General features: G+C 37.2%; 1 protein-coding gene across 1 annotated transcript in view; it reads left to right on the forward strand.

The window, feature by feature from the left end:
• AMN1 (antagonist of mitotic exit network 1 homolog) overlaps positions 1-27,037 on the forward strand; it is a 56,475-nt gene that overhangs the window by 20,682 nt on the left and 8,756 nt on the right. The window contains exons 2-6 of the mRNA XM_029954371.1: positions 3,922-4,054; positions 7,521-7,665; positions 9,602-9,819; positions 10,139-10,195; positions 17,646-17,757. Of these exons, the coding sequence (XP_029810231.1) occupies positions 3,922-4,054; positions 7,521-7,665; positions 9,602-9,819; positions 10,139-10,195; positions 17,646-17,757 (665 nt within the window). The remainder of the gene's footprint in view (positions 1-3,921; positions 4,055-7,520; positions 7,666-9,601; positions 9,820-10,138; positions 10,196-17,645; positions 17,758-27,037) is intronic.

Consider the following 27,037-nt stretch of genomic DNA (forward strand, 5'->3'; position numbering starts at 1 on the left):
TTGAACAGATACTCCACAAGAGACTATCCAAATGAACAATAAAGAAATGAAAACATGCTCAAATTAATTCATAAAAGGGATAATTTAAAGTCACATTGCATTGCTACCATATATTCATAAATTGGCTAAAATTAAAAAGACTGACAATGCCAAGTGCTGATATGCATACCCTATGAGCCAGCAATCCCATGCCTAGACATATACTTGATTAAAACACAGGCACATATGCACCAAAAGACCTGCCCAAGAGTACTCATATGAATATTATTTATAATAGTAAATTATAAACCATTCAAATGTATGCCGACAGTAGAAAAGATAAATTGTTCAAACAATGGACTATTGTGTAGTATTGAAAATGGACTTGAACAAACTCAAAATTAAAATGAACTATAGCTACCTGCAACAATGCAGAGGAATCTTGTAAACATGTTAGCAAGTGAAGCCAAAGAAATATGGTAGAACAACATTAAAACCAGACTAAATACAATCTAATGTGAAAAACATTAATGTGGATAAAGACATTACTTAATGAGGAAAGGAATATTCCACAAGAAGATATAATGATCATGAATTTGCAACTAACACCAAAGTCTTATAAAAAGGAATATTGTCGCATACAAAGACAATTGACAAATTCAACCATGGTAGAAAACTTGATATACCACATTAAAAGAAATTTTTTTTGTTAATGTTTTTATTTTATTTTTGAGAGAGATACAAAGTGCAAACAGAGGAGGGGCAGAGAGAGGGAGACACAGAACCTGAAGCAGGCTCCAGGTTCTGAGCTGTCAGCAGAGTCTAACGCGGGGCTCAAACTCACAAACTACGAGATCATGACCTGAGCCGGATGCTAGGCCGACTGAGCCACTCAGGAGCCCCTACATTTTATAATTATAGAAAACAATACTCTGTATTTACACATATATACCTAAGTAGTAAAAATAAAATAAAACCATGGACTGAAACTTTTGAAAACATGGTAAAAAAAAAAAACAAACTTCATGGTAGTGGTTGCAGTGGTTGCCTCTGCAAAGGACAATAGAGTAACCTATAGAGGTGTACAAAGACGGCTTTAATTGTATCTGAAATGTTTTATGTCTTAAAGAGATCGGGGTGCCTGGGTGGCTCATTCTTTTAAGCATCAGACTTCGGCTAAGGTCATGATCTCACTACGTGTGAGTTCACGCCCGTGTAGGGCTGTGTGCTGACAGCTGGGAGCTGGGAGCCTGGAGCTCAGAGCCTGGAGCCTGCTTTGGATTCTGTCTCCGTCTCTCTGCCCCTCCCCTGCTCCTGCTCTGTCTCCTTCTCAAATGTAAATAAACATTAAAATATTGTTTTTCTAAAAAGAAAGACATCTGACACAATATGATAAATAATAAATTTTAAAAATCTGGATTTTATATCCTATTTTATTTTTATGTATTTAAAATTATTTTCATTATAAAACAGTAATGTGTAAAAAGCAAAAACTAGTAGAAATGAAAGTAACTTCATAGGGGATTAATCACTGGATTCTACTCCTGAAATCATTATTGCACTATATGCTAACTAACTTGGGTATAAATCACAAAATAAATAAATAGATAAATAAAAAAATAAAATATTGCCCCCCCGAAAAAAGATACGAAAGTAACTTGATTTCGAAATACAAGTATTGTATTGTAAACTAAGAGTTCTACAAATTTAGTAGAAAACATAACATAGAAGAATTAATACTATCCATAAACAATTATATGTCTATATAATTAATATATTTGTGTGTATACATATATACATACATGGAGAGATATATCTAGACATACATGTATAATGGAGAGAACACTATATCTCTTAGAGAAGATACCTTCTTAAATATTTATAGAGCAAATACATATTTGGTCATATATTTGACCACAAAAACAACTCTTAATAAATTTGCAAAATAGGCACAGGTTATGAATAGACAATTTAGAAAAATAGGCTATCAGGTAGCCAGTAGGCTCATGAAAAGATGTCAAATTTACTAGTAATTAGAGAAATACAAATTAAAGTTATAGTGAGATACCACTTTTCACACATGAGACTTTGCAACATTCAAAAGAGTAGGTAGATTTTTTAAAACAGTGGTGAGTGAAAAACTCTATGACAAATACCATATATATATATATATATATACATATATATATATATATATATGTTAGAAATACATATGACAAGCATGTTAAAAGGACACCTACAACAAAAGGGTACATACTAGATATTAGAATGGATTCCTGGATGGTGGAGGATGGGATTGGGAAATGGAGATAATGGAAATAAATGAAAAATTAAGTAAAATAAACCTGTTGCCTGAGGGATGTAGAGGAAATAGGGTAGATATAAATATGAAGTGTTACAGACTTTCTAGAAAACAATATGACAGCATATGTTAACATGTCCTAGAAGCAATGGAATACTTGTATATAGAATGACTAAATAAATCATCCACCCTGTGAAATGTTATATAACCATGAAAGGAGCATAAGAACTATACTTGATGCTTTGAAGAATTTTGTAAGATACTATTGAATTAGGGGCGCCTGGGTGGCTCAGTCAGTTGAGCACCTGACTTCGGCTCAGGTCATAATCTCACAGTTCGTGGGTTCGAGCCCACATCGGGCTCTGTGCTGACAGCTCAGAGCCTGGCGTCTGCTTCAGATGCTGTGTCTCTTTCTCTCTCTGCCCCTCCCCCACTCATGCTCTGTCTCTCTGTCTCTCAAAAACTGAATAAACATTTAAAAAAAAAAAAAAAGACATTCCTGGGTGGCTCAGTCGATTAAGCGTCTGGCTTCGGCTCAGGTCATGATCTCACAGTTTGTGGGTTCGAGCCCTGCCTCAGGCTCTGTGCTGACAGCTAACTCAGAGCCTAATGCCTGTCTTCAGATTCTGTGTCTCCCTCTGACTCTGACTCTCCCCTGCTCACACTGTCTCTCTCTCTTTCAAAAATAAATAAAAACATTTTTAAAAATTAAAAAATACCAAGGCCTATGTCCTACCAATAAAAATCATAATTTAAAAAAAGATATTATTGAACTAAAGGAGGTATAGAAAAGAGTACACAGTGATGCCATTTTAAGAAACAATGACCTCCCCCCCCCGCCAGGAACCCTTAAATGTGCGAGTGTGTGAGTGTATAAAAGCACAGAAAAAAATAAGAAAGAACATACACTAGATATTAGGGGGAGGAAGGAAGAGGAAAGAATCCAAGAGGGAAATTCATGAATGTAAAATTATGCATATGTGAGGATATTTGAAGTCAGAAATTTAAGTAAGATTTATATTTATTTGTTTGTTTAGAGTATGAGTTTCTCAGACAAATGGAATTTCAGGCTACATATGAGATATGTTGGTCATATGGGTCTTGATTATAGCCTGCTCTGATAACCCTGTTCTAGGCATATACAACCCTGGTTGTTATCTCTATGATTTGTACTATTTGTGCAGTCTTCAGAGTTGTAGTTCTTTCGTGATTTCATTACACAAATAATTTATAAGCAAAATCATGAAAAATTTGCTGCATGAATAGATTAAACTTGTCAATTAACAGGTCTTAGCTCAATGTTTATTTAGGAATATGTAACTGAAATTGTATATATGAAATTACTGGTAGTAACTATGTCTTAGGAATTAGAGAAAAACTTAGGACTTAGGAAGAACTTTCTCTGACATTTACACTGCCTTTTAGTAAATGAGGTATGCTGAGAAAAAAATGTGAGGGAAGAGCCTCTTGTCCACAACTGAGTACACGGTAGGCTTTTAAGTCTTACCAAGCTTACATTGCAAATATTAATAGAAAATGTACACCATGTTTATGAAAGGTCTACGTGCTTACAAACAGCATTAAATATTAGAAAGCAGTACCCGTACCATGTAACTCACTATATTGTATTTGTGTTTCAGATGCCTTTGGTGCTTCATGAAGAACATTTCCAGATATATCACAGACGTTAAGCCTTTGCCTCCAAACATAAAAGATAGACTGATTAAAATAATGAGTACCCAGGGGCAGATAACAGATTCAAATATAAGTGAGGTAAGAGTGTGTACATTTATAAACCAAACGTATTATATTTTACTGTTTAGACATGGTGTCAGATTTTTGGAGCAATGGCATTTGGTAGGCTTAGTAATAATTTAAAATATAATAAAACATTAAAGTCCTTTTTTCTCTGCAGAAAACCAAAATGTTCATGTGCAATAGTTACTTAAAAATCTTCTCCCACCATTCATTCAGTTGCTTCCCTTGTCTTCATTATACCAGCACCCTTGATCTCTATGTTTTCAAAAAGTTTCTATTAAGCTTTTTGAACTATTATACCTCAATAAGGCTGGAAAAAATTAAAATGCAGGGTAAATACACAAATGGCAAAAAAAATAAGCAGTAAGAAATATATGTTCCATTATGACTCTGGCACACAAACCACACTTAGATGTAACATACTATGTGCAATATACTTGGATAGTTTCTATTCTATTATGTCTTAATTCAATTTACAAAAATGTTGATCGGAGTCCACTAAATTGATTTTACCCACTCATGGCTAACAATCAGCAGTTAAAAGCCACTCTTCTAAACTCTTTTCATTCTTCTGGATACCTCACTCCTGCTCATTGATACTCCCCCTCCTGCAACGAAGCTAAAATTGGCTATTCTTTAAGGCAGTAAGTATAGTAAGGATCTCCAACCCGAACTGAAATCCTAGCTTTGCCGCTCTCTGACATTGAGCCTCCATGCCCTTAACTATAAAATGGGTTGGCAGCCATCATCATGGTCTTCAGAGACTCTAGTCTAGACTAGTCCAGTCTACTATAGAAACTGGTTCTAACTACCAACTGCTGACTTTACTACACATTCTGTCCAAAGCCCTGGATCAAAAGGGAGCAAAGTGTGATGATAGCACTGCAGCACATGACTGTCCCTGTGACCTCACATTATAATTGCACTCACGTGTGCCATTAGTGTTTCTTTCAACAGCCTGAGGTATCTGTAATGCTTTGATTGCTTCGTGTTAGCTTGCATCGGAACATAGACCTTTTAGTGTTCTAGTCTGCTTGGCTCTGTGGAGGTAGAATAATATCCCCAGGTTCTTTCTGTCAGTGGTTCTATGGATGTGTATATATATAGCTTGTGTGTGGCTCACAGAAGAAACATTATGAAACTACAGAAAACTGATGGTTTTCTTCATTTCCCCACTATCCCTGTTTCTTTCTAACCCTTTAGCTTATATTGTAGTGGTTTAAGTGTTCATTTTATGGCAATCTTTAATATTCATTTAAGCCTAATTTTACTTGAATAGGAAAGGGCTAAGGGGCGAATGAGATAGAGAAAACATAGAGGTATGCTTTCTTTAGTGCTCTCTCTCAAATCCCCACCCTTATTAAGAGTCCTGCTTATGAAATTATTCAAAAAGCCAGATCTAACATCTGTTGCAAAGTTGCATGCATCATTGGACGGCTCTTTTTGAAATATTTCCTAAATCTTTTTATAGTTGGATGGAGGAGGCCTTTCTAAACATGACACCAAAGTTAGAGACCAAGGAGAAAAATATTGATTGGTTTGATTACATAACAATATGAACTTCATTATGGCAAGAAGAAAAAGGAAGCAAAGTCAAGTAACAAACAAATAAATACTAAAACAAAAGAATCAGGAAACACTCAAAGGAAAAAAATATAAATCACTATCAACATATAAAAGAATATTTAATCTCATTAGTGATAAAAGTCACAGTCTGTCTGTCAGTTTGGCATTGCCAGAGTCCTAAAAAATAATAATACCCAGTGTTGACAAAAGTGTGGGCAACGGTCACTTTTGTCTCCTGTTGGTGGCGGTGTAAATTGATAAAAACCTTTTAGGAGGACAGCGTGGCATTAACTATCAAAAGTCCTAAAAATGTACTTACTATTGACTCAATAGTTTTAGTTCTAGTATTTTTTCCAGTTTTATTGAGATATAATTGACATACAACATTGTGTAGGTTTACAGCATACAACATAACATGATGATTTGATACATTTATACACTGCAAAATAATTGCCACAATAGGGTTATTTAACATCTGCATCACCTCATATAATTACCATTTACTTCTGACATTAATCCCAAGAAAACAGTAATCAGGAAAGCACTCAGGTATGCTCATAATATCATTTATAATAATAGTTGACAGTTATAAATAACATATAAGCAAGATACATTTTTCTCACATTTTTCTCACAAAATATTATCCCCATTTTAATAATGAGGATATTGAGGCACACACACACACACACGCACACACACACCCCAGAAGTTGATCACACTCATAAGACAGGCTGCCTTCAGAGGATATGTTCTTAATCACTATACATTATTGCCTCCTAACTCAGCCTGGATGTTGAACGGAAGTGTTTGTCAGAGTAGGATGTATTTAACACATTGTGGTGCATTCATAAAATGGAATAGTATGCCACCACAGTAATTTTTTTGGTAAAAAAGTGCTCATCTTATATATAATCTTATCCTTTTTGTTTTAAACTCAAAAAACATCCAAACTAATGTGCTTGACTGGGGGCATTGGTATGTTTGGTATAATTTTAGTTATCGTGGATAAAATCAGAGCCTTTGGAATTAGAAAGACCTGGTTTTTTATTTTAGCTCTGCTTCTCCTTTGCCATGTATTTAACTATTTAAGCTCTGGGTGCCTCAGTTTCCTCCTTTATAAAATGGTAATGACAACTCTCTCAGGAGTATTTGTATGTTTGAGAAAGAGCGAATACTAAATGGCATAATGTATATAATGTACTTAGTAACCTTCCTGGTAAGTGCCCAGTAAATAGAAATTGTTACTCTTATTTTTAGAATTTTTCTACATTGTCTGAATGTTTTACAATAATAATACAATACTTTTACATTCAGAAAAGAAAAGTTAGTTCTACTTTGGAAAAATAAAGTAAAAAGAAAACCCAGAAAAGAGTTCAGAACCCTTTGAAATTTATTTCCTATATTTGTTGCCCTCAAGTAAACATTCAGAAATACTGGGTCTGCTTGTACTAGTTCCCAGTAAGAATGAAGGAGGTAAATGTTCTAGACAAGCAATATTCGTATCCTATAACCATTCAGTGTCTAAGTGATTGAAGATTCGTACCGGTGTGCAGAGGCCCGTAGCCAGGGTCTCTAATAATAGTCAAGGACTACCGGAAAAGGATAGGCCCATGCCACCAGCCCACTCCTGCTCCTCAGGTCTAGTGGGTCCTTACTCTATTACCATCCATCTCAATAGTCCTATGTGTTCTAGTAAAGACTTTGGGGACACTAGAAGCTGCACCCCCTGGTTAGTAGTAGTCTTGTATTTTTCCTGCTTTACACATGTGTCTCCATATAGATATGTCTTTGAATCCTCTGCTGTATTTTCCATCTGCCATTTGTCTGTCATGACCGCCAAAACACTGAATATGGAATAAACGTTTATATTCATAACAAAAATTATCATTTTTAAATCATGCTTTTTTTTTTACAGATTTTACATCCTGAAGTCCAAACTCTAGATCTACGGAGCTGTGATATTTCAGATACTGCTCTCCTGCACCTGTGCAACTGCAGAAAACTGAAGAAATTAAATTTAAGTTACTCAAAAGAAAACAGAATTTCCATAACTTCGAAAGGTATGTTTGTTAATACTGAGTACATTGGTAGACTACTATTCATCACCCAGTATAATTTTGGAAAAAAGAACCAGAGGAGTAGTAAATAGTCAAAAGATGCCAAAGAAACAGAAACTATTTATCAACAAAAATATTCAAACTAAGCGGTGCCTGGGTGGCTTAGTTTGTTATACATCTGAGTTCACCTCAGGTCATGATCTTAAAGCTCATGGATTCATGCCCCGAGTCAGGCTCTGTGTTGGCAGCTTGGTGCCTGGAGCCTGCTTCAGACTCTGTGTCTCCCTTGCTCTCTGACCCTCCCTCACTCATATACACACACACACACACACTCTCTCTCTCACTCTCTCTCTCTCTCTCTCTCTCTCTCAAAAAATAAACATTAAAAAACTTTAAATATTCAAACTAAGCTAAAGAATCCAAATTAAAATTCCTGCTTATAGCCTTTGCTGAAAGTTAAGAATACACTAAGTCACTAACTTGTTATTTAAACATATTTAAAATAAACATGGATGGACACCTCTGTATTTTAAACATTTTTCCAGAATGACCATTTCCAGAAATGACCAGTTCATACATCAAGGCTTTCTTGATGCAAAATTACAGCAGAAAGTTAAATCATCCTCAGATTAAACTTACTCAGCACTCTCCTATCAGTCTGTATCGTGCATAGTTTTTTTTTAATGTCCTTCAATTAAATTTTTTTATCGGAGTAGTGTTGACATACAATGTTACATTAGTTTCAGGTGTACAACTTAGTGATTAGACAAGCCTATACATTATGCTAAACTCACCACAAATGTCACTACCATCTGTCACCATACAAGGCTATTACAATACTGTTAACTGTATTTTCTATGCTGTACCTTTCTTCCCCTATGATGCATACTTTTTAATAGCCAGTCAGACTGCGTTTTTCAGTGTCACTTTTACATGAATTAGAGAGTTTTTACCCTTTTTTTCCTATCCATTAGAATTTTAACCTTTCCCTTCAATAAAAGGAAGAGGAACTTATTTGGCTATCTCGGTTTCTGGAAAGTTTTGTGAGTAATTGGCTATATTTTGCAGTAATCTTGGTTAGGAAGTTAGGCCGCCTATAATATTACAAAGAAGTATAAGTTTTTAAAATGTTTACACAAATAATAACTCACTAAAAAGAACTTTCATGCTGTACACTGACAAATAAAACAAAAGCTATTTTGGGGGGGTAAAAAAAATAAAAAATAGAAGTTCTTTCTTAAGATACAGAAAACTGTAAAAATGACCTACACATAAATTCACCATCTTCCCTTTTGTGTGTTTTGTTCATAAAGGTATCTTTTTTAACACTGTTGTGATGTGTGTGCGTGATCAAAGAGCCCAGGATCCCCAAAGTACCCTCTTCTTTATGTGGCTCGTTATCATGGACCAGTCTCCAATGTGCGTTTTCAGCAGTTGAATTGGATTTAAGAGTCAAAGAGGGAAGAGAGAATGCAGAAATATTTATGATTCCTAAGGATAAACATGAAAACTATTACCTAAGACATTTGGGCAATTTAACTTTTGATTTCCCTTCAGAGTCCACAAGAAAATTAACTTTATTACTTTAAAACTTTTTGTTTTAACAAAAGGGAGATTTATCTACTAACTTAATTACCTACTTTGGCTCTGACTGACCTTTGGCTGTTTCCTAAAGGCCAATCTACTTGTCGACAATAAAGGCTTCATTACACATACTCTGAATGATATACTACAGACTATGTAGAGAATTCCTGAAACATTCCAAGAGTTTTAATAATGACAGCATCACTGGAAAATAAGTATATCCTCACAGACGGACTACTTTGTAAAAGGCTACATGCAGTTGGATATATCAATACTGGGACGGCTAAAATGAAAATCAGTCACATTTCTCATATACATACGCAGCTCACTGACACATGATTGTGTTTTCCATCAGGAATCAAAGCTGTGGCCGCCTCCTGTTCATACCTGCACGAGGCGTCTTTGAAAAGATGCTGCAATCTCACTGACGAAGGAGTCCTTGCTCTTGCACGCAACTGCCGGCTGCTAAAGATCATCGATCTAGGGGGCTGTTTAGGTATTACTGACGTGTCCTTACATGCCTTAGGAGAAAACTGCCCATTTTTGCAGTGTGTTGATTTCTCAGCTACTCAGGTAAATGAAACATACACTTAAATATAGAGACTGTATGTTTTTGCCCAGTGAACTTCTATCACTCATCAGAAGAGCATAATTCATTCTTTTGGTTGTTGAGTTTGTTGACTACCTCACGCTTCAGTGTTTCTATAATTGCAACATGATTTGGCACATTTCCCTCAATTATTTTCAGTGACGGTGGAAAAAGGTAAGTGTGGCTGAAACACATGTTTGCTAAGTGGGAGGCAATAAAACTGCATGTAAATGATTAATACTTAGAAAATTTTACTTCCATCTTTCCCATTTGTGTGCTGTGTTGCTTTTTCTCTTTGCTTAGGTATCTGATGATGGTGTGGTTGCACTTGTTAATGGACCTTGTGCCAAGAAATTAGAGGTAATTTTTTAAAATCTATGAAGTTGATGCTACCTAAATTTCTGTAGTATCCTAAGAAATTATTTTTTGAATGTAGCAAACAACCAGTGCCTTATTATAAAGGAAAAAGTTTTCCTCCCCAACAGCCACATTGTACAGTTATTTAAAAAGATCCTAAATTAGTGTACAGCTCTTCCATTCAGTGACTGATGTGGCACCTATAACCTGTTTCTAAATAAGAGGCCTTTTATCCCAGGAATTCAGTTTCCACCATTCCCAGTTTATAGTGGGTTTTTTTTTAAGGTTTATTTAATATAGATGTGCTTTTCACAATAAGACACATCAAAAATTTTTTGAAAATAAATAGGCTATAAATGAATTATAAATATTAGTAATAACTATCATAATAGAATGCTAGTGTCATGTTTTTGCCCAAATATTTCTCCTTGAGTTATTGCCTTGAGATAATTTTTTATGTTTTTATATCTGCATGCTGCTTGTATGTATGTGTGTGTGTGTGTGTGCATGTGTATACATACATATAGCATATCTATTTTTACAAATCTTTTGATTAAGAAATTACCATATTTTATGGGGCACCTGAGTGGCCTGACTTCGGTCCAACTTTGGCCCAGGTCATGATCTCATGGTCCATGGGCTCAAGCCCCATGCCTGGCTCTGTGCTGACAGCCCAGAGCCTGGAGCCTGCTTCAGATTCTGTGTCTCCCTTTCTCTCTGCCCCTCTCCCACTCATGCTCTGTCTCTCTCTCTCTCTCTCTGAAAATAAAATAAAGACATAAAAAAAAAGAAGAAATTATCATATTTTCTTATACCAAGTTTCAAATTCCAAATTGCATCCTAACTGTAGGGGTAATAAACTCTGCCATAACATTTACTGTTTGAAATACTAACATTTGTTGAGCACTTACTACATATTACATATTGTTACCTTATATTCATTAGGTTATAGAATTCTTACAACATTATCCTATAATCATCATCATCAATTTTATTTAAGTTTAGAGAGAGAGCACGGGAGCAAGGAAGAGGGCAGAGAGGGGGAGACAGAGAGAGAGAGAAGAGAGAGAGAATCTCAACCAGGCTCCACACTTAGCACAGAGCTTGATGCAGGGCTTGATCCCATGAACCTGAGATCATGACCTGAGCCACAATCAAGAGTCAACATTCAACCAACACTCAACTCCTGATCTACCCAGGAGCCCTCATCATCATTTTTAATAAAGTTCCCAAACATATATTCTTCAATATTATAAACTAGGAACACCAATCTAAGCTGACTTAGGAAAAGACTCAGAAACCAATAAATGTGAGCAATTATGGTGCCATATCATTCAGTTTTTTTGTATTTTCAGTTTTACAAATCTTATTTCTTTAAGTGCCAAAATATTTCAGTGGAAATCTTTCTAAACTTGGGTAACTCAGTCGGGTAAGCCTCCGACTTCAGCTCGGTCATGATCTCACATTTTAGCCCCTTGTTGGGCTCTGTGCTGACAACTCAGAACCTAGCGCCTGCTTCAGCTTCTGTGTGTGTGTGTCTCTACCCACCCCCCCCACAGGGTGTGTCTCTCTCTCCCTCTCAAAAATGAATAAACATTTTTTTTAATTTTAAAGAAGAATTTAATTCATTCCTTAAACAAAGTTAATATACTTTAACTTTTGTCTCATAGCATCTAGTATTTTTGTGGCCACAATTTCTGACTCATTGAAACACAAATTTTTTCATCTTTTTTACTGACTTTCCTCTTGTGGCAATATGTATTCCTACCTTTTATCATATGCTCTGTTATAATCTCTTGCTTTTCATATGTTCTGTTCCTAGAAATCATATTATCAGTGTTACTAAGTTGTTTATAACTTGAAAATAAATTTGGGGATGTCTGTGTGGCTCAGTCAGTTGAGCATCCTGCCCTTAGTTTCAGCTCAGGTCATGATTTTATTTACCGTTTGTGGGACTGAGCCCAGCACTGGCTCTATGCTGACAGCATGGGGCCTTGGGATCCTTGCTCTCCCTCTCTCTTTGCCTATCATGCTCACTCTCTCTGTCTCTCAAAATAGATAAACAGCCTGTAAAAAAAAAAAAAAAAGATAAGAAAGGAAATTTGATTAAAAGTCTAAGGACCTAATGTGCCTGGTTGGCTCAGTCTGTAGAGTATGCAACTCTTGATCTTGGTGTTATGCATTCAAGCCCCACAGTGGGAATAGCATTTACTTAATTTAAAAAAAAAAAGTCTAAGAACCTTTCCTAAAGATTGACAGTTATACAAACTTATGTTACAATATTTATTGAATGTCATGATTGTTTCTGAAATTTCTGTTGATTTAAGTTCCCAGTGGGCAGAGACCATTTTGTTCATCATTTTATCATCATTTTATTCCCATGTTTTACTGCAGTTCCAGGCATGTGATAGTACAATGTTATCATATTAACTTTAATTACAGTCATTTTGTAAATTACTATAATCTTCCAGGTTAAAAGCGTTTTTGCCTGTAAAATTTCATTTATTCAACAAATATTTATTAAGCACCTGCTATATTCTAGGCATTGGTATATCAGAGAACAAAATCTGTTCATATGATGTATCATTTCTTGCTTTAATCATTTTTTATGTTGTTGGTAATTCAGATTATTTACAGTTTTTAACTGTTAGAAATAAGCATATGTTGGGGCTCACAAATTTTTCTTCCATTTGTGTAATGAGCTAAAAATGGAATAAGGGGGGTCAATAGATATGGACACTTTAATGCTCCTAAATTCATATTGTAAAATTGTTTCCTATAAAAGGTTATGTTATGAATTCACAATTTTGCCAAGAAACCAATTTGCAGCATTGAATCTTTTTTTTTTTTTATGCCTTAATATATTTTAAATGGTACGTGGGTGGAACACTATTTCTTCCATCTGTTCTCAAATTGTATTTCTTTCTCTGTAGCCTTTGCCAATTTATATCATAGGCTACCTTTGCCAAATTATAACAGAAAATGCTTTTTTTTTCTCAATTTTTGTGAGTTCTCAGTATATTCAGGGTTTCTTTATTTATAAGATATGATTGACTGTAATATGTATACCAACTTAATATCAACTTTTCAGGAGGAAAAATATTACTATGATAAATATACATGTCAACTATTAAATAAACCTTACATTTTTTAAGTTTATTTATTTATTTATTTATTTAGAAAGAGAGACAGCATGAGTGGAGGAGGGGCAGAGAGAGAGAGAGGGAGAAAGAGAATCCCAAGCAGGCTCTGCAGTCAGCACAGAGTCCAGTGCAAGGGATCGAACTCACAAACCATGAGATCATGACCTGAGCTGAAATCCAGAGTTGGGCACTCAACCAACTGGGCGAGCAGGGTGCCCCCTTACTTCCAAATTCTTTTTTTTTTTAATTTTTTTAATGTTTTTATTTATTTTTAATACAGAGAGAGACAGAGCATGAGAGGGGGAGGGGCAGAGAGAGAAGGAGACACAGAACCAGAAACAGGCTCCAGGCTCTGAGCTAGCTGTTAGCACAGAGCCTGACGCGGGGCTCGAATCCAGGAACGTGAGATCTGACCTGAGCCGAAGCCAGAGACTTAACCGACTGAGCCACCCAGGTGCCCCTTACTTCCAAATTCTTAAAATGCTTTTTACTGTGGTCAAATATACACAATGCAAACTTTACCTTTTTAACCATTGTTAGTGTATAATTTAGTGGAATTAGTACATTAACATTGTTGTGCTGCCAACACCACCATGTATCCCCTGAACTTTTTCCTCATCCTACGCTGAAACTCGTTACCCAACAATCAGTAATTCCCCATTACCCTTCACCCCCAGCTTCTAGCTACCTCTGTTCTACTTTCTGTACCTATGAATTTGCCTATTCTAGAGAACTCATATAAGTGGATCATACAATGTGTCCTTTTGTAACTGGTTTATTTCACTTAGCATAATGTTTTCAAGGTTTTTCTGGTTGTTGCACATATCAGAATTTCATTCCTTTTAAGATTGAATAATATTGGGGTGCTTGGGTGGCTCAGTTGGTTGGGTGTTCGACTTCAGCTCAGGTTATGACCTCACCCTATGTGAGTTCAAGCCCCATATTGGGCTCCATGCTGACAGCTCAGAGCCTAGAGCATGCTTCACATTCTGTGACTCTCTCTCTCTATGACCCTCCCCTGCTCGTACTCTCTCTCTCAAAAATAAATAAACATTAAAATATTTTTTAAAGACTGATAATATTTCATTGTATATCTATGGTATATTCATATATATATATGCACACACATGCATATGATTATATATGGTATGCTTATGTGTGTATAGATATATACGTACATAAACATTTTGTTTGTACATTCATCTATCAATATTTGCTTCTACTCTTTCACTATTGTGAATACTGCTGTTATGAGCATAGTATACAAATATCTATTCCAGTCTCTGCTTTCAATTCTTTGGGTATTTACTTAGAAGTAAAAAGCTGGATTATATGGTAATGCTGTGTTTAATTTTTTAAGGAACTGTCATATTGTTTTCATAGTGGCTGTATAATTTTATATTCCCATCACCAATGCAGAAGGATTCCAAATTAAAACATCAAACAAGGGACATATAATACTTCAAACATATGAAAAAGTATAGAAAGTAATATAACACAAACCTGTGGATCAAACACTTGAATTTTAACATTTTCTGCCAGAGTCCAGCTCCAGCAGGTCCAGGGTTCCCCTGAAGGATGGATGGTGGCAGCGAGAGAGAGTGAGAGAGCCTCGAGTTTCTTTCTGACCACCAGGCAGGCATCTCTGCCCTTCTGGCAGGCATCTCTGCTCTGTCTGATTTGCTAGCTTTATTTATGGTGAAAGGTACAAGGACCAGAAAGAACAGTAAATGATTTCTCGTAGATAATTTTTATAATTTTCCAGGACATGGGTTCTGCATAAGTTAAAATTCTAGTAGTAATGATGGTCATTTAAAAAACTTAGCTACAGGCACTCATGTGGTCATAGGTATTTTTTACAAAACCTCAGGTCTAGCCTTAAGGAAGTGACCTTTAACCAAGAGGCAAACAGCATTGTTTAGTAAAGGTCAGTTTTTTAGGAATGTCATTAGGCTGTTTATAACTCTAAGAGAAAGTTTCCGCAAAAACAGGATCCCCAGGAGACATAATGCCTGCTCTCACAGTCCCTAAGCTGATTGATACCTTATATTGGAGTAGTGACTTTTACAAAGGCATTCAGGCACAGAAGGTAGTCAGTTATCAGTTAATTGCTTAGGGGAAAATTATATGTTGCTTGCCTTAGTCGCATTAAGGTGTATCTAGTTTACTCATCTTTTCCCTGACCAGGTGCAATCACACCTCAGGGTTGGGCAGGGGGACAGGCCACTCCTGACATTAATCAGCAAAGCACTCTGAAGTTTGGTGCCCAAGCAGAAATGAAAGTTTCAAGAGGGTAGATTTTGGTAGCTGTCTGGGGGCAAGAGACCATGCAAACTTGCCGTACCCTCACCAGGAGTTTTCACTCTACTGGTGAGTTCAGATAGCTCCCAACAATTTTTTTAAATTTTTATTTATTTATTTTGAGAGAGCATGAGCAGGGGAGAGGCAGAGAGAGAGGGAGAGAGAGAATCCCAAGCAGGCTCCATGCTGTTAGCACGGAGTCCAACATGGGAATCGATCGGACGAACTGTGAGATCATGACTTGAGCCAAAATCAAGAGTTGAATGCTTGGGGTGCCTGAGTGGCTCAGTCAGTTAAGTGGCCAACTTCAGCTCAGGTCATGATCTCACAGGTTATGGGTTCGAGCCCCACGTCGGGTTCTGTGCTGATAACCTGGAGCCTGCTTCAGATTCTGTGTCCCCCTCTCTCTCTGGGCCTCCTCCACTCATGATCTGTCTCTCTCGGTCTCAAAAATAAATAAACTATTAAAAAAAAAAAGAATTGGATGCTTAACTGACTAAGCCACCAGATTCTCCTTGAATTTTAATATTTTTTGCACTTATTTCAGTTCCTTGTAAAAATTGTTACCTATAAAGCTCCCCTGACATTCATTCTCCCTTTCTTTCTTCAGAAATAACCACTATTCTAAAGACGCCTGTGTATTTATCCTTGTGTGTTTGCATACATTTTCTACATATGGATAGAACCATATAGATATAGATGTATAAACAAGATAGAGTATTGTCTTATGTTATAAATTTTTAAATGATAGTTTTATAATGTGTGTTCTATTACAATTTGCTTTTATTCAAAATTATTTAATCTTTCAAGCTTTATTAAGGTATAATTTGCATACAATAATATTTACCCACTTTAAGTGCAGTTTGATGATTTTTGGTAATTGTTATACAGTCTTGTAACCACCACAATTATGTATAAAACATTTCCATCCTTCTAAAAAAGTTTTCTCCTATCCCATTGCGATCGTTTCCTGCCATGCCTCCATGCTCTGGCAACCAGTGATCTACTTTATCATTGTAGTTTTGCCTTTCCTAGAATTTTATACAAATGGAGTCATGCAGTACAGTTTTTTGTTTTTTCTTTTTCCTTTTACTTCTTTCACATAGCATAATATTTTTGAGAATAACCCATGTTATTGCATGTGTTACTATTTCATTTCTTTTATTTATTGATTTTGCTGAGTATTATTGCATAGTGTGGATATGACATAGTTTGTTCAGACATTCACCATTTGAGGGACATTTGGGTTGTTCTAATTTGGGACTGTTATGAACACTGCTATGTAAATTTGCATACAAGTCTTTGTGTGGACATACATTTTCATTTTTCTTGGGTAAACACATAGGAATGAAATTGCTAGATCATATAGAAAGTACACATTTGGCTTTAAAAGATACAACCATATGGTGTTCCAAAGTGTCTGAACTAACATTCTGTTTGAGATTTATGCCTATTAATACAAGGAGATATTTTTCATTTAAACTCTTTTATCTGTTCCGTTACTAAGCCACTATTTGTTTACTCATTACCCACTTCTTTACTATTACAAAAAATATTTAAAGGAACATATTTATGAATTATTTCCTTGGGAACATATGTAAGAGTTAACTCTATGTATAATGGATATTTGGAGTTGGAACTGCTTTATCTTCAGCTTTAACAGATTTTGCCATATTGCTTTTAAAATGGTTGGGCGCTTAACTTTTAAATTATCTATACTTTTCAAATTACTGCATACTTACATTAGTCCTTTATATAGAATTTTTATTGCAATTAGATATTTGGTTCTTTTTGTTTGTTTGCTGTTTAAGTTTTATTTATTTGAGTATTCTCTATACCCAACATGGGGTTCAAATTCATGACCAAGAAATCAAGATTTGCATGTTCCTTCAACTGAACCAGCCAGGTGCCCCTGGTTCTTTTTGTATCAGAGTATTTCCCAAGCTTTTTCATACTGTCATAATAAATCTGTTTTTTCATTTACCTATCCTTTCTTTATTTTTAAATAGGAGATTCATATGGGACATTGTGTGAATCTGACTGATGAAGCTGTAGAAGCTGTCCTCACTTGCTGTCCTCAGATACGTATATTACTCTTCCATGGATGCCCCCTAATAACAGGTTAGTATACTAGACTACTTGCGTTCAAATCCTGGCTTCATCATTAAAGAACTGTGACCTGGAGTAAATTACTCAACCTATTCCATTATTCAGTTTGCTCATCTCTAAGATGTATATAATAGTAGTAAGCTTGGTCATGAAAATTATCTGACAGCACTTTATATGGCGGCTAGCACATAGTAAGGGCTCAATAAATGCTAGTCACGATGGTGGTGGTGCTGGCAATACTAACTGTTCAATAAATGTTAACTATGGTGGCCGGTTGAGTGTCTGACTTCAGTTTGGGTCATGAACTCACAGTTCGCAGGATGGAGCCCCACACTGGGCTTTGTGCTGACCCCACTTTAGATTCTCTATCCCCTCTCTATCTGTTCCTCGCCTGCTCACACTCTCTTTTTCTAAAATAAATAAACATTTTAGAAAACTTTTTAATGTTAACTATGATGAAGATGAGGATGGTGGTTGTAGTGTTGGTATTAAACATGATGTTCTAGGTAGACAAAAAATTCAAGCTTGTAATATTACATCTATTAAATATGCTAAATGACCTGTTGACTATAATCTCATCAAACTATAGCCATTGAGATTCTGAACAATGTGGACTCAGGCTAATGTGATAGATACTTCACTGAAGGAGAAAAAAGTAGTCACAGCCCATTTGGCCTGTGACTGGAAGCCATGATACTGGAAATAAAAGGTACAGCATAGGGAATATAGCCAATGATGTTGTATGGTGACAGGTGGTAGCTACACTTGTGGTGAGCGGAGCATAACGTATTCAGAACAATTCGGAGTCTTAGGCTAACGTGATACTTCACCGAAAGAGAACAAAGTAGTCACAGCCCACTTGGCCTGTAGAAGAGCCAATACTGGAAATAAAAGGTATAGCATAGGGATTAGACCCAATGATATTGGTGTATGGTGACAGATGGTAGCTACATTTGTGGTGAGGATAGTATAACAAACATAGAGATGTTGAATCACTATGTTGTACACCTGAAACTAATGTCACATTGTGTGTCAACTGTACTCAAATTTAAAAAAAATTTTTAAGAAGAAAGAAAAGGCTACTAAAGATGGCAAAATATAAAGATTTTACCCTTAAAAATATTTTGTTCCTTATAAAATATAAGAGCAGTAATAGTAATATATAAGAACATAAATTTTTAAATGGCAAAATATCATTTTGGTATCAAATTTTATATAAAATAATGAATAAGATAATATGTTATTGTGAAAAAAAGAGCCATGATACTATACATGACCATGTCTTGAAACCATAGCACCTCAGCCATTTGCATGACCTCTGCCATGGACCACATGCCACAGTGTCCCCTGGACTTCACTTGTCCATCAGCACTGATGCCCGGTCCTTCCAGGTCATTTCTCTAATTCCAGTCTAAACAGTTATTCTCTAGGTTGAGTTATGATCCTAGAGGTCCTTTTAGCAACTTCCATTCTTATCTTTGGACTGTCAATGTAAACCCAGCCTACAACAGGTTGTATTTGGTATCAATGACATCTATAGTGAAGACTAAATCTTATTTTTGGCCAAGACATTTCTCAAAAAAACTAAAGCCAAAAAATGATATCAGGAACTGTTAACAAGAGCGCCTGGGTGACTCAGTTGGTTGAGCATCCGACGCTTGATTTTGGCTCAGGTCATGATCCCAGGGTCGTGGGATTGAATCCCATATCAGGCTCTGTAGCACTGAGCCTGCTTGGAATTCTCTTCTCTCTCTCTCTCTCTCTCTCTCTCTCTCTCTCTCTCTGCCCCACGTCCCTGCTCACACTTGCACACCCTTTTTCTCTCTCTCTCAAATTAAAAAAAAAAGAAAAAAAGTGTTAACAGGGCTTACCTCGAGGGAAAGTTGTGAAGGGACAAGAGTAGGAAAAAGCCTATACTATATACCCTTTGTATCTTTCGAATTTTGTATCATGTGGATGGTTGTATCTATTAAAATTAGTAATAATAATTTAAAGAAAATCACTTAAAACAAGAAAAACTCATGGGACTGAGTGCAGGGGGTTGGTACATTATCCTGAGGGTTGTAAGAAGGCAAACAGGTTCTCTGGTTATCAAATAAGGGCAAAAAATTGTATTCTAACAAGTAGGCTCTTATTTTAAGATAGAGGAGACCACAACATAACGGCAATCTTTGATAATCTTCCCAAAATAACAACCTACGTGTGTAAATCTACCTCCTAAGCTATGTATGTGTTTGACCAATATATTGAACAAGCAAGTAGTACTCAAAAGTCACTCTGTTTTCCTCACACTACTGTATTACAAATCTACTCAAAAGAGCAGATTTTCCCTTCTGCCAGATGAAATCCCAGGTGCCATTGACTTTTCTTATCATTCTCAGATACTTAAAATGCCTTGTCATTTCTTATCACTGAAGCTTCTCATTTCAGTAACTGAAATGTCTTAGATTCATGCAGTACTCTAAACAAGTTCAAGTGAAAGCTTTCGCTCTCCCGGTCAGCTCAGATTTGGCCTGCAGTGGTTAAGGAGACATTGTTCGTTCCTCTCTTTTACCAGCCCTCACTTCTCTTCCTTCCCCACCTTGTCCACCATGGTTTCTGATCCTACCAATATTAGTACAGGGTGGGCCTGGAATAAGCAGGAACAGAAGAAAGGGAAAGAAAAGTCTTACTTGATCAGTGTGATCGAGTGTCAGCACGCCAGGCCCTGTGGGTGAGCTGACCCATACTCTCTCAGTAGTGGGGCACTTCTGAGGTTCATCAGGGCCCACTTCCTACCACCCTCCCCTATCATTGCATATATCTCCTATCTGCAGTTCTCTTGATTCAACTCAGTGTGCCTCTTCTGGCTAGTAGCTACTGTTTTCTTTCTCTGTCCCCAGGTATCCAGCAATATACCTCAGTCTCTCTCTTTTGCAGGTTTCATAAATTATTTCAGTTGCTTTTGTGAGCAAAATATAAGGCAAACCCATGGCAGCCCACCTCTGTCCACAGGAAACGCATACTTTCGGCAATGAGACTGCGTGTACTCCCCAACCCAGTCTTCTCTTTAGCTGCATAGACTCCCACCATAGCCTTTTGTCCTTTAGTTTTCTTAGATGTGGGTCTGATATTGGTGTCCTGTGTCCCCCAAGCTCCAAGAGACATAGGAGACTCACTGACTAATCTCCTTAGAATTTCCTCTCACTAAGCTTGAGGGGAAAAGCAAGCACCTCCAGATTCTTTCTAAAACTCCAATCACAGCTGTCTTCAAAGAATCCTTTCTTCAGTTTCCTACTCTCCATCCTTCTCACTTTAACACTTTTGTATCTTTGAATTGATAAAGTGCCATGAATTCCAAAATCAGATTTTAGCCAACATTTTCAAGTCATGTATAGGTCTGGAATCTCACTAAAATCAGAGAGTAGCTGCTATTTCTCTAGTCCTGGAACATTAGCTGAAATGGTTCTATTTTAATGTTCTGACAATCACTTGGCTAAGCAGTATGTCATAAAATCAACCGTTGTTCATTTTACCCTCATTATCTTTCTGGTTACCTTGTGGATGCTCTTCTTTGATATTACCCCAAAACTCAGTAACTGGTCATTTCTTAAAGGTTAGTTGCAGTGTAAGAAGTGGAAAGATATTAATGAAATTTTTGTATACTTACATTACAATCCATTGATCTGTCTTTCATTTGATTAGATCTTTGGACCTTTTACCTATACATGATTTTGTAATGGCATGCATTGGCAGTTTGGGCAATATTTTTTCTCTTGGTAATATAGATATTCCCATATTGACACATTTCATTATACCCAAAGAGTCACACTTGTTAATATCACCGTTTCGTAGTTGTCAAGATCATACTGGCAGCTACAAATTTTCCAAAATTCACTTGGAAGTTAAAATTTGATCATTGCCAACAAACTGTCATTTGTTTTCTTTGAAGTGACAGGTTCATTTTGCTCTTTTTCAAGATATAGTCTGAGAAGCACCCAAGTCTGAATAACTGTAGGCTGTCAGTCATTCTTTCAAATAAAAATGGTGCTCCATGAATAAAATGACCGCTTAGCTCACAACCCTAGAAAAGTCTGACTGTAGGACCTGCAGACTGTGGAGAGCTGCCAGAAGAACAGATGTGTGCCCTGACCTAAGGTCAGCCGCCTGCAGGCAGGACAGTGTTACCACTCCAGGCTCAGTGCTGGAGGCAGTTGGGCTGGGCTTTCTTGTTGGCTCCTCAGGTGCTGTGCGAAAACTGCAGTCTCTGTTCCTCCTTTACCCTGGCCTTTTCCTAGAACTCACATGACCCTGTTTCTTAGCAACTGAACTACGGTCAGCTGCCTTGCTTCCCGCCTTCTGCCCTTTATAAGGTGTGTGTGTTCTCTCAATAAATGAGGCTTGATCAGAGACACTGTCTTGCCTCCATTCTCTGTGTCCCCTGCCCCCCAGTTCTCACTCCCTCCCTCAGGGCCTGCGTTGACTGACCTGCCGGATGGGTCAGCAGACCACAGTTTGAGAACCATTGCTTTACAGCAAAAGAACAGTTATCAGTTACCTTCAGCATTTGGAGCAGGAACAAATATCCCTTTCAAATCACTTATTATATTTTCATGTGGCTACTGAAAGTGAAAGTAGACATTAAAATGACAGAAGTTCAAAATACTTTGGATAAAATAACTATAGTTTTGACCTGGAAGATTATTTAGGCCAGCATTTACCAATTATGTTACCCTTCTGTAAATGAACCAAAGATAACCTCTGAAGAAGTTTACTTCTTCACATCCGGTTGGGACTGTTAGTTCAAAAGCCCACCAGCACAGAATCTTCATTTATCCAATGGTTTTAAATACAGACTAAAAAAGCAGATCTTGGGGCACTTGGGTAGCTTAGTTGGTTGAGCATCCGACTCTTGATTTCAGCTCAGGTCATGATCCCAGGGTCGTGGGATCAAGCCCTGCATTGGGAGCATGGAGCTTGCTTGGGATTCTCTCTCTCTCTGACCTTCTCCCTACTCACATTCTCTCTCTCTCTCTCTCTCTCTCTCTCTCTCTCTCTCAAATTAAAAAAAAATAGTGGTGCAGTCAGTTAAGCATTCAACTCTTTTATTTTTTTAATGTTTATTTATTTTTGAGAGAGAAAGACAGAGAGACAGAGTGTGAGCGGGGGGAGGAGCAGAGAGAGAGAGGGACACACAGAATCTGAAGCAGACTTTAGGCTCCAAGCTGTCAGCACAGAGCCCAATGTGGGACTTGATCTCAGGAATCATGAGATCATGACCTCAGCCAAAGTTGGATGCTTAACTGACTGAGCCACCCCAGGCACTCCAAGCATCCAACTCTTGATCTCAGCTCAGGCCATGATTGCACAGTTCATGCCTTTAAGCCCCACATCCGGTTCTGCACTGACAGCATGGAGCTTGCTTGGGATTCTGTCTCTCCTTCTCTCTGCCCCTCCCCCGCATGTGCTCTCTCATCTCTCTCTCTCAAAATAAACAAATAAGCTTAAATTTTAAAACAACTTAAAAATTTTTAAATAAAATAAATAAACTAAAAAAATAAAATAATGGGGTGCGTGGGTGGCTCAGTTGGTTAAGTGTCCGGCTTCAGCTCAGGTCATGATCTCTCCGTTAGTGGGTTCAAACCCCGTGTTGGGCTCTGTGATGACAGCTCAGAGCCTGGAGCCTGCTTCACATTCTGTGTCTCGCTCTCTGTCTGACCCTCCCCTATTCCCACTGTCTCTCTCTGTCTCTCAAAAATAAATAAAGAACATAAAAAAAATTTTAAAAATAATAATAAAATAAAATAAGTTTTGCAAAGGAGCAGATTTTTAGCCATCTCGAGCCTGCCTGCTTTGCACACTCTGAAAAACTGCATTCAACATCTACTGCCACAGGTAAGATGAAACCTGGGGTTGTAAAAGACCCCCTTGCCTTTTGGAGCTCTCTGACCCAGAGACTCCTTATCTTGAGGCTGAGCAACATCATGAGATCTAAACCTCCCCTCCAGTCCTCTGAGAGTTGCCTCACCCTCCTTCCCTTCTCCGTAGAGCCCAGGCATAGACACACCATTGTCTTTGGAAGGTCTTACGTCAGTGAGGAAGTTATGCAAGCAAATCTGTCAAAGTACTGCCCAAACAAAGCTCTTTGTGTCCTACTGCCACCATGTGGTCATATATTTTTCTTTGCTCTGTCCTGAAATCCCTTAGATTTACTACAGTGACCTGGTGTAGTACGGTGTTCTATAAAATATCACAGGTATAGTGTGGGGCTCAGGCCAGGCCATCCCAAAATATGCCCTGGAGCATATTTATTATTTTGAATAGAAGTTACTTAAGAAGAGCACCTAGATGGCTCAGTCAGTTAAATATTTGACTTCAGCTCAGGTCGTGATCTCACACTTCATGACTTTGAACCCTACATCCGGCTCTCTGCTATCAGCAGATGTCTACTTCAGATCCTCTGTCTCCCTCTCTCTCGGCACTCTCTCTTTCTGTCTCTCTCAAAATAAACATTTTTTAAATAAAAATAAAAAATAAAGTTACTTAAGAAACAGCCAGTGCAAGAACACTGTGACCCTCTTTTGTCTCCAGAAAGGTAGGAAGCAAATTTCCCAGGTGAAAGGTACCCTCCCCATACCAGGAAATAGAAAGGCATCCTTATCATCAGAGATGGGGAATTCAGGACCTAAGAAGCCTATATAAACAAACCTTGCTCTTTTACCTATTTACTACCCCAGCCCAAACTCTGTTTAGAATTCCTTATTAATTCAAGCTCCCAAAAATAAGTTTTCTTTTCCCTGTCAGCTCCCCACAAATTTATTGTTTCTCTTAAAAGTATAAAAGCTGCCTGTCGTGGTCACTTTTTAGGTCCCATATATATGAGACCTCCATACATGCAAATTAAATTTGATTTTCTCCTGTTAATCTGTCTCACGTCTCTTTAATTCATAGACCAGCCAGAAGAATCTTGAAGGGTAGAGGGAAGTCTTTCTTCTCCAACAATAGCTCAGAATTAAAAGTGTTTATATGTCCAAAAAGTTTGAGAAATGCAACATACCACTATACTGAATTTTAATTCATCAAAGACCCTGAGAAATACTATAGCTAAGAATCTTATTTAACTTTCTTTATCCAAGCATTTCCCAAAGTTTTCTTAGCATGGAACCCTTTCATGGACCTCAGCTTTCCCTTGTGTCTAATTGTCAGCCATAAAATTGGGATATCTGATAACAATGCAAAAGAGTCCATACCTCATGGTTTTATTAATAAAGGTTCATAGAGAGAAGCTGAAGTTTCTTAGCTACTCAGATCATCTCCACTCTTCCCCCTTTCCTGTCAGCACTCCTACCACTGTATATTTTTGCTACCATCATTGAATGAAAATAAAATGAGGTAATATATTCACTTTATATTTAATTTTTTTTTCCAAAGAAGTTTTTGGCCTGTAAGTGAAAGTTTTTCTTCTTTCATGTGACACATAATATGACACATTCTCTCATGTTCATATATTTGTGTGGTTGCTTATATATGACTATGTATGATAATAATGATTCGTTTTCCATAAAAGCATATATGCATACGTACGTTCAGTTATAATGTTAACCTAAAAGTAATCAGACCCAAAAATTGGCAGTGTCTGCTGCAGTTTCTCATCAAATTTCCCTCAGTTAATAGGTTTATCTTCTCTACTATAATTCTTAGTATGTTTAAATTTCTTACCCTTACAGTCAGACTATTAACAGAACTCCACATTATAAACTGGGTCTTGACACTCAGAAACACTCTGATTTTATTCCTACAAAAGAGGGAGAAAAAACGAAGCTACTATTTAAAATATTGTAAATTATGATTGTTAGAAAGCCACAGGCCAAAGGCAGAGTCACTTGCCTCAGTACCCCAAACTAAGACTTAACTGGAGTTTCACCTTCTCCAGGAGTGAAATTTTAAGCCAATCAATGTGAATGTTCTGGTCGGCACCAATGAGGTCATCTGTCACAGGGCCATCTTTATCCTCCAAAGATGAGATAATCCACCTAATAAGACCTCTTGCCTTCTCCCCTGTGAGAAGGTGAACTTGCCTGAACCAATCCTTTCTTTTCTTTTGCTAAGCAGTTCTTGCCTCACTCTCCTTCCATTTTGTACGACTCCTTAGAGCTCCCCTCTACTTGCTAGATGGAATGCAGCCTGAGTAAGAAGCCGATTAATAAAGCCAATAATTTACTTGGTTGAATTTTGTTCTTTCACATAATGTACTTTTCATAGATGTTGTGGAGGCAGAACTATAACTTATTAAACTATGTTTAATTCAATTATGTCTGCAATGATTATCGTAAGTCCTACTGACACGCCTGTACTAATCTACAACAGACATTTCCGTTTTACAGTATTTGCAGGCATGGAGGTTTAGATTTTAGACAGGCAATAAAGCAATAAGATAGCACGAGATTAATTTATGTTCCACACTGAAAGACAGGAAAATCCAACAGGAAATCTGCCACTTTTGACTGAACTCACCTAAATTTAGTCATAGGTGAGGATTTGTTTCACACTGATTACTATACAAGGAAGTTGTTTACTTAAATTCCCGGATCATAAATAGGTCAAGATTTACCACCCAGAGCCCAAAACAGAAGTATTTTAAGGGGCACCTTTGTGGCTCAGTTCATGAAGCGGCCTACTTACTCTTGGTTTCAGCTCAGGTCAGGTCATGATCTCCCCATTCGTTCAGGAGTTCAAGCCTCAGAGATTTTCTATCTCCTTCTCTCTCTGCCCCTCCCCAGCTCATGCTCACTTGCTGTCTCTCTCTCTCTCTCTCTCTATCTCTCTCTCTCCCTCTCTCTCTCTCAAAATAAATAAGCTTAAAAAAATATTTTAAGACCCAAGTGTTTTGCTTCAGAGTTTCCTTTAATTAAAGTTGAGTCCTTGCTTAAAGACAACTCTTTATTTTGTATTTTACTTTTTCTAAACCCTATATTTTCCTCTTCCTTATTTATTCATCCATTACCAATCCCGCATGACAGAGGTTTTTTAAAAATATTTTTTAACTGTTTGAATTATTTATTTTTGAGAGAGACAGAGTGTGATCAGGGGAGCAGCAGAGAGAGAGGGAGACACAGAATCCAAAGCAGGCTCCGGGCTGTCACACAGAGCCTGACAGGGGACTCCCTCACTGTGGGATCACCTGAGCCTGTTGTACTCAAGATTTCTTTATCGCCCCCAGAAACCAGAGACCGCCAGGGAGGCCGAAGCACGCATGCAAAAGCAAAGGGCTTTATTACGAATTTAGGCTCGCCGGGGCCTAAACTCGGGCTCA

Source organism: Suricata suricatta, chromosome 10, assembly GCF_006229205.1.
Source record: "Suricata suricatta isolate VVHF042 chromosome 10, meerkat_22Aug2017_6uvM2_HiC, whole genome shotgun sequence".
NCBI lineage: Eukaryota > Metazoa > Chordata > Mammalia > Carnivora > Herpestidae > Suricata > Suricata suricatta.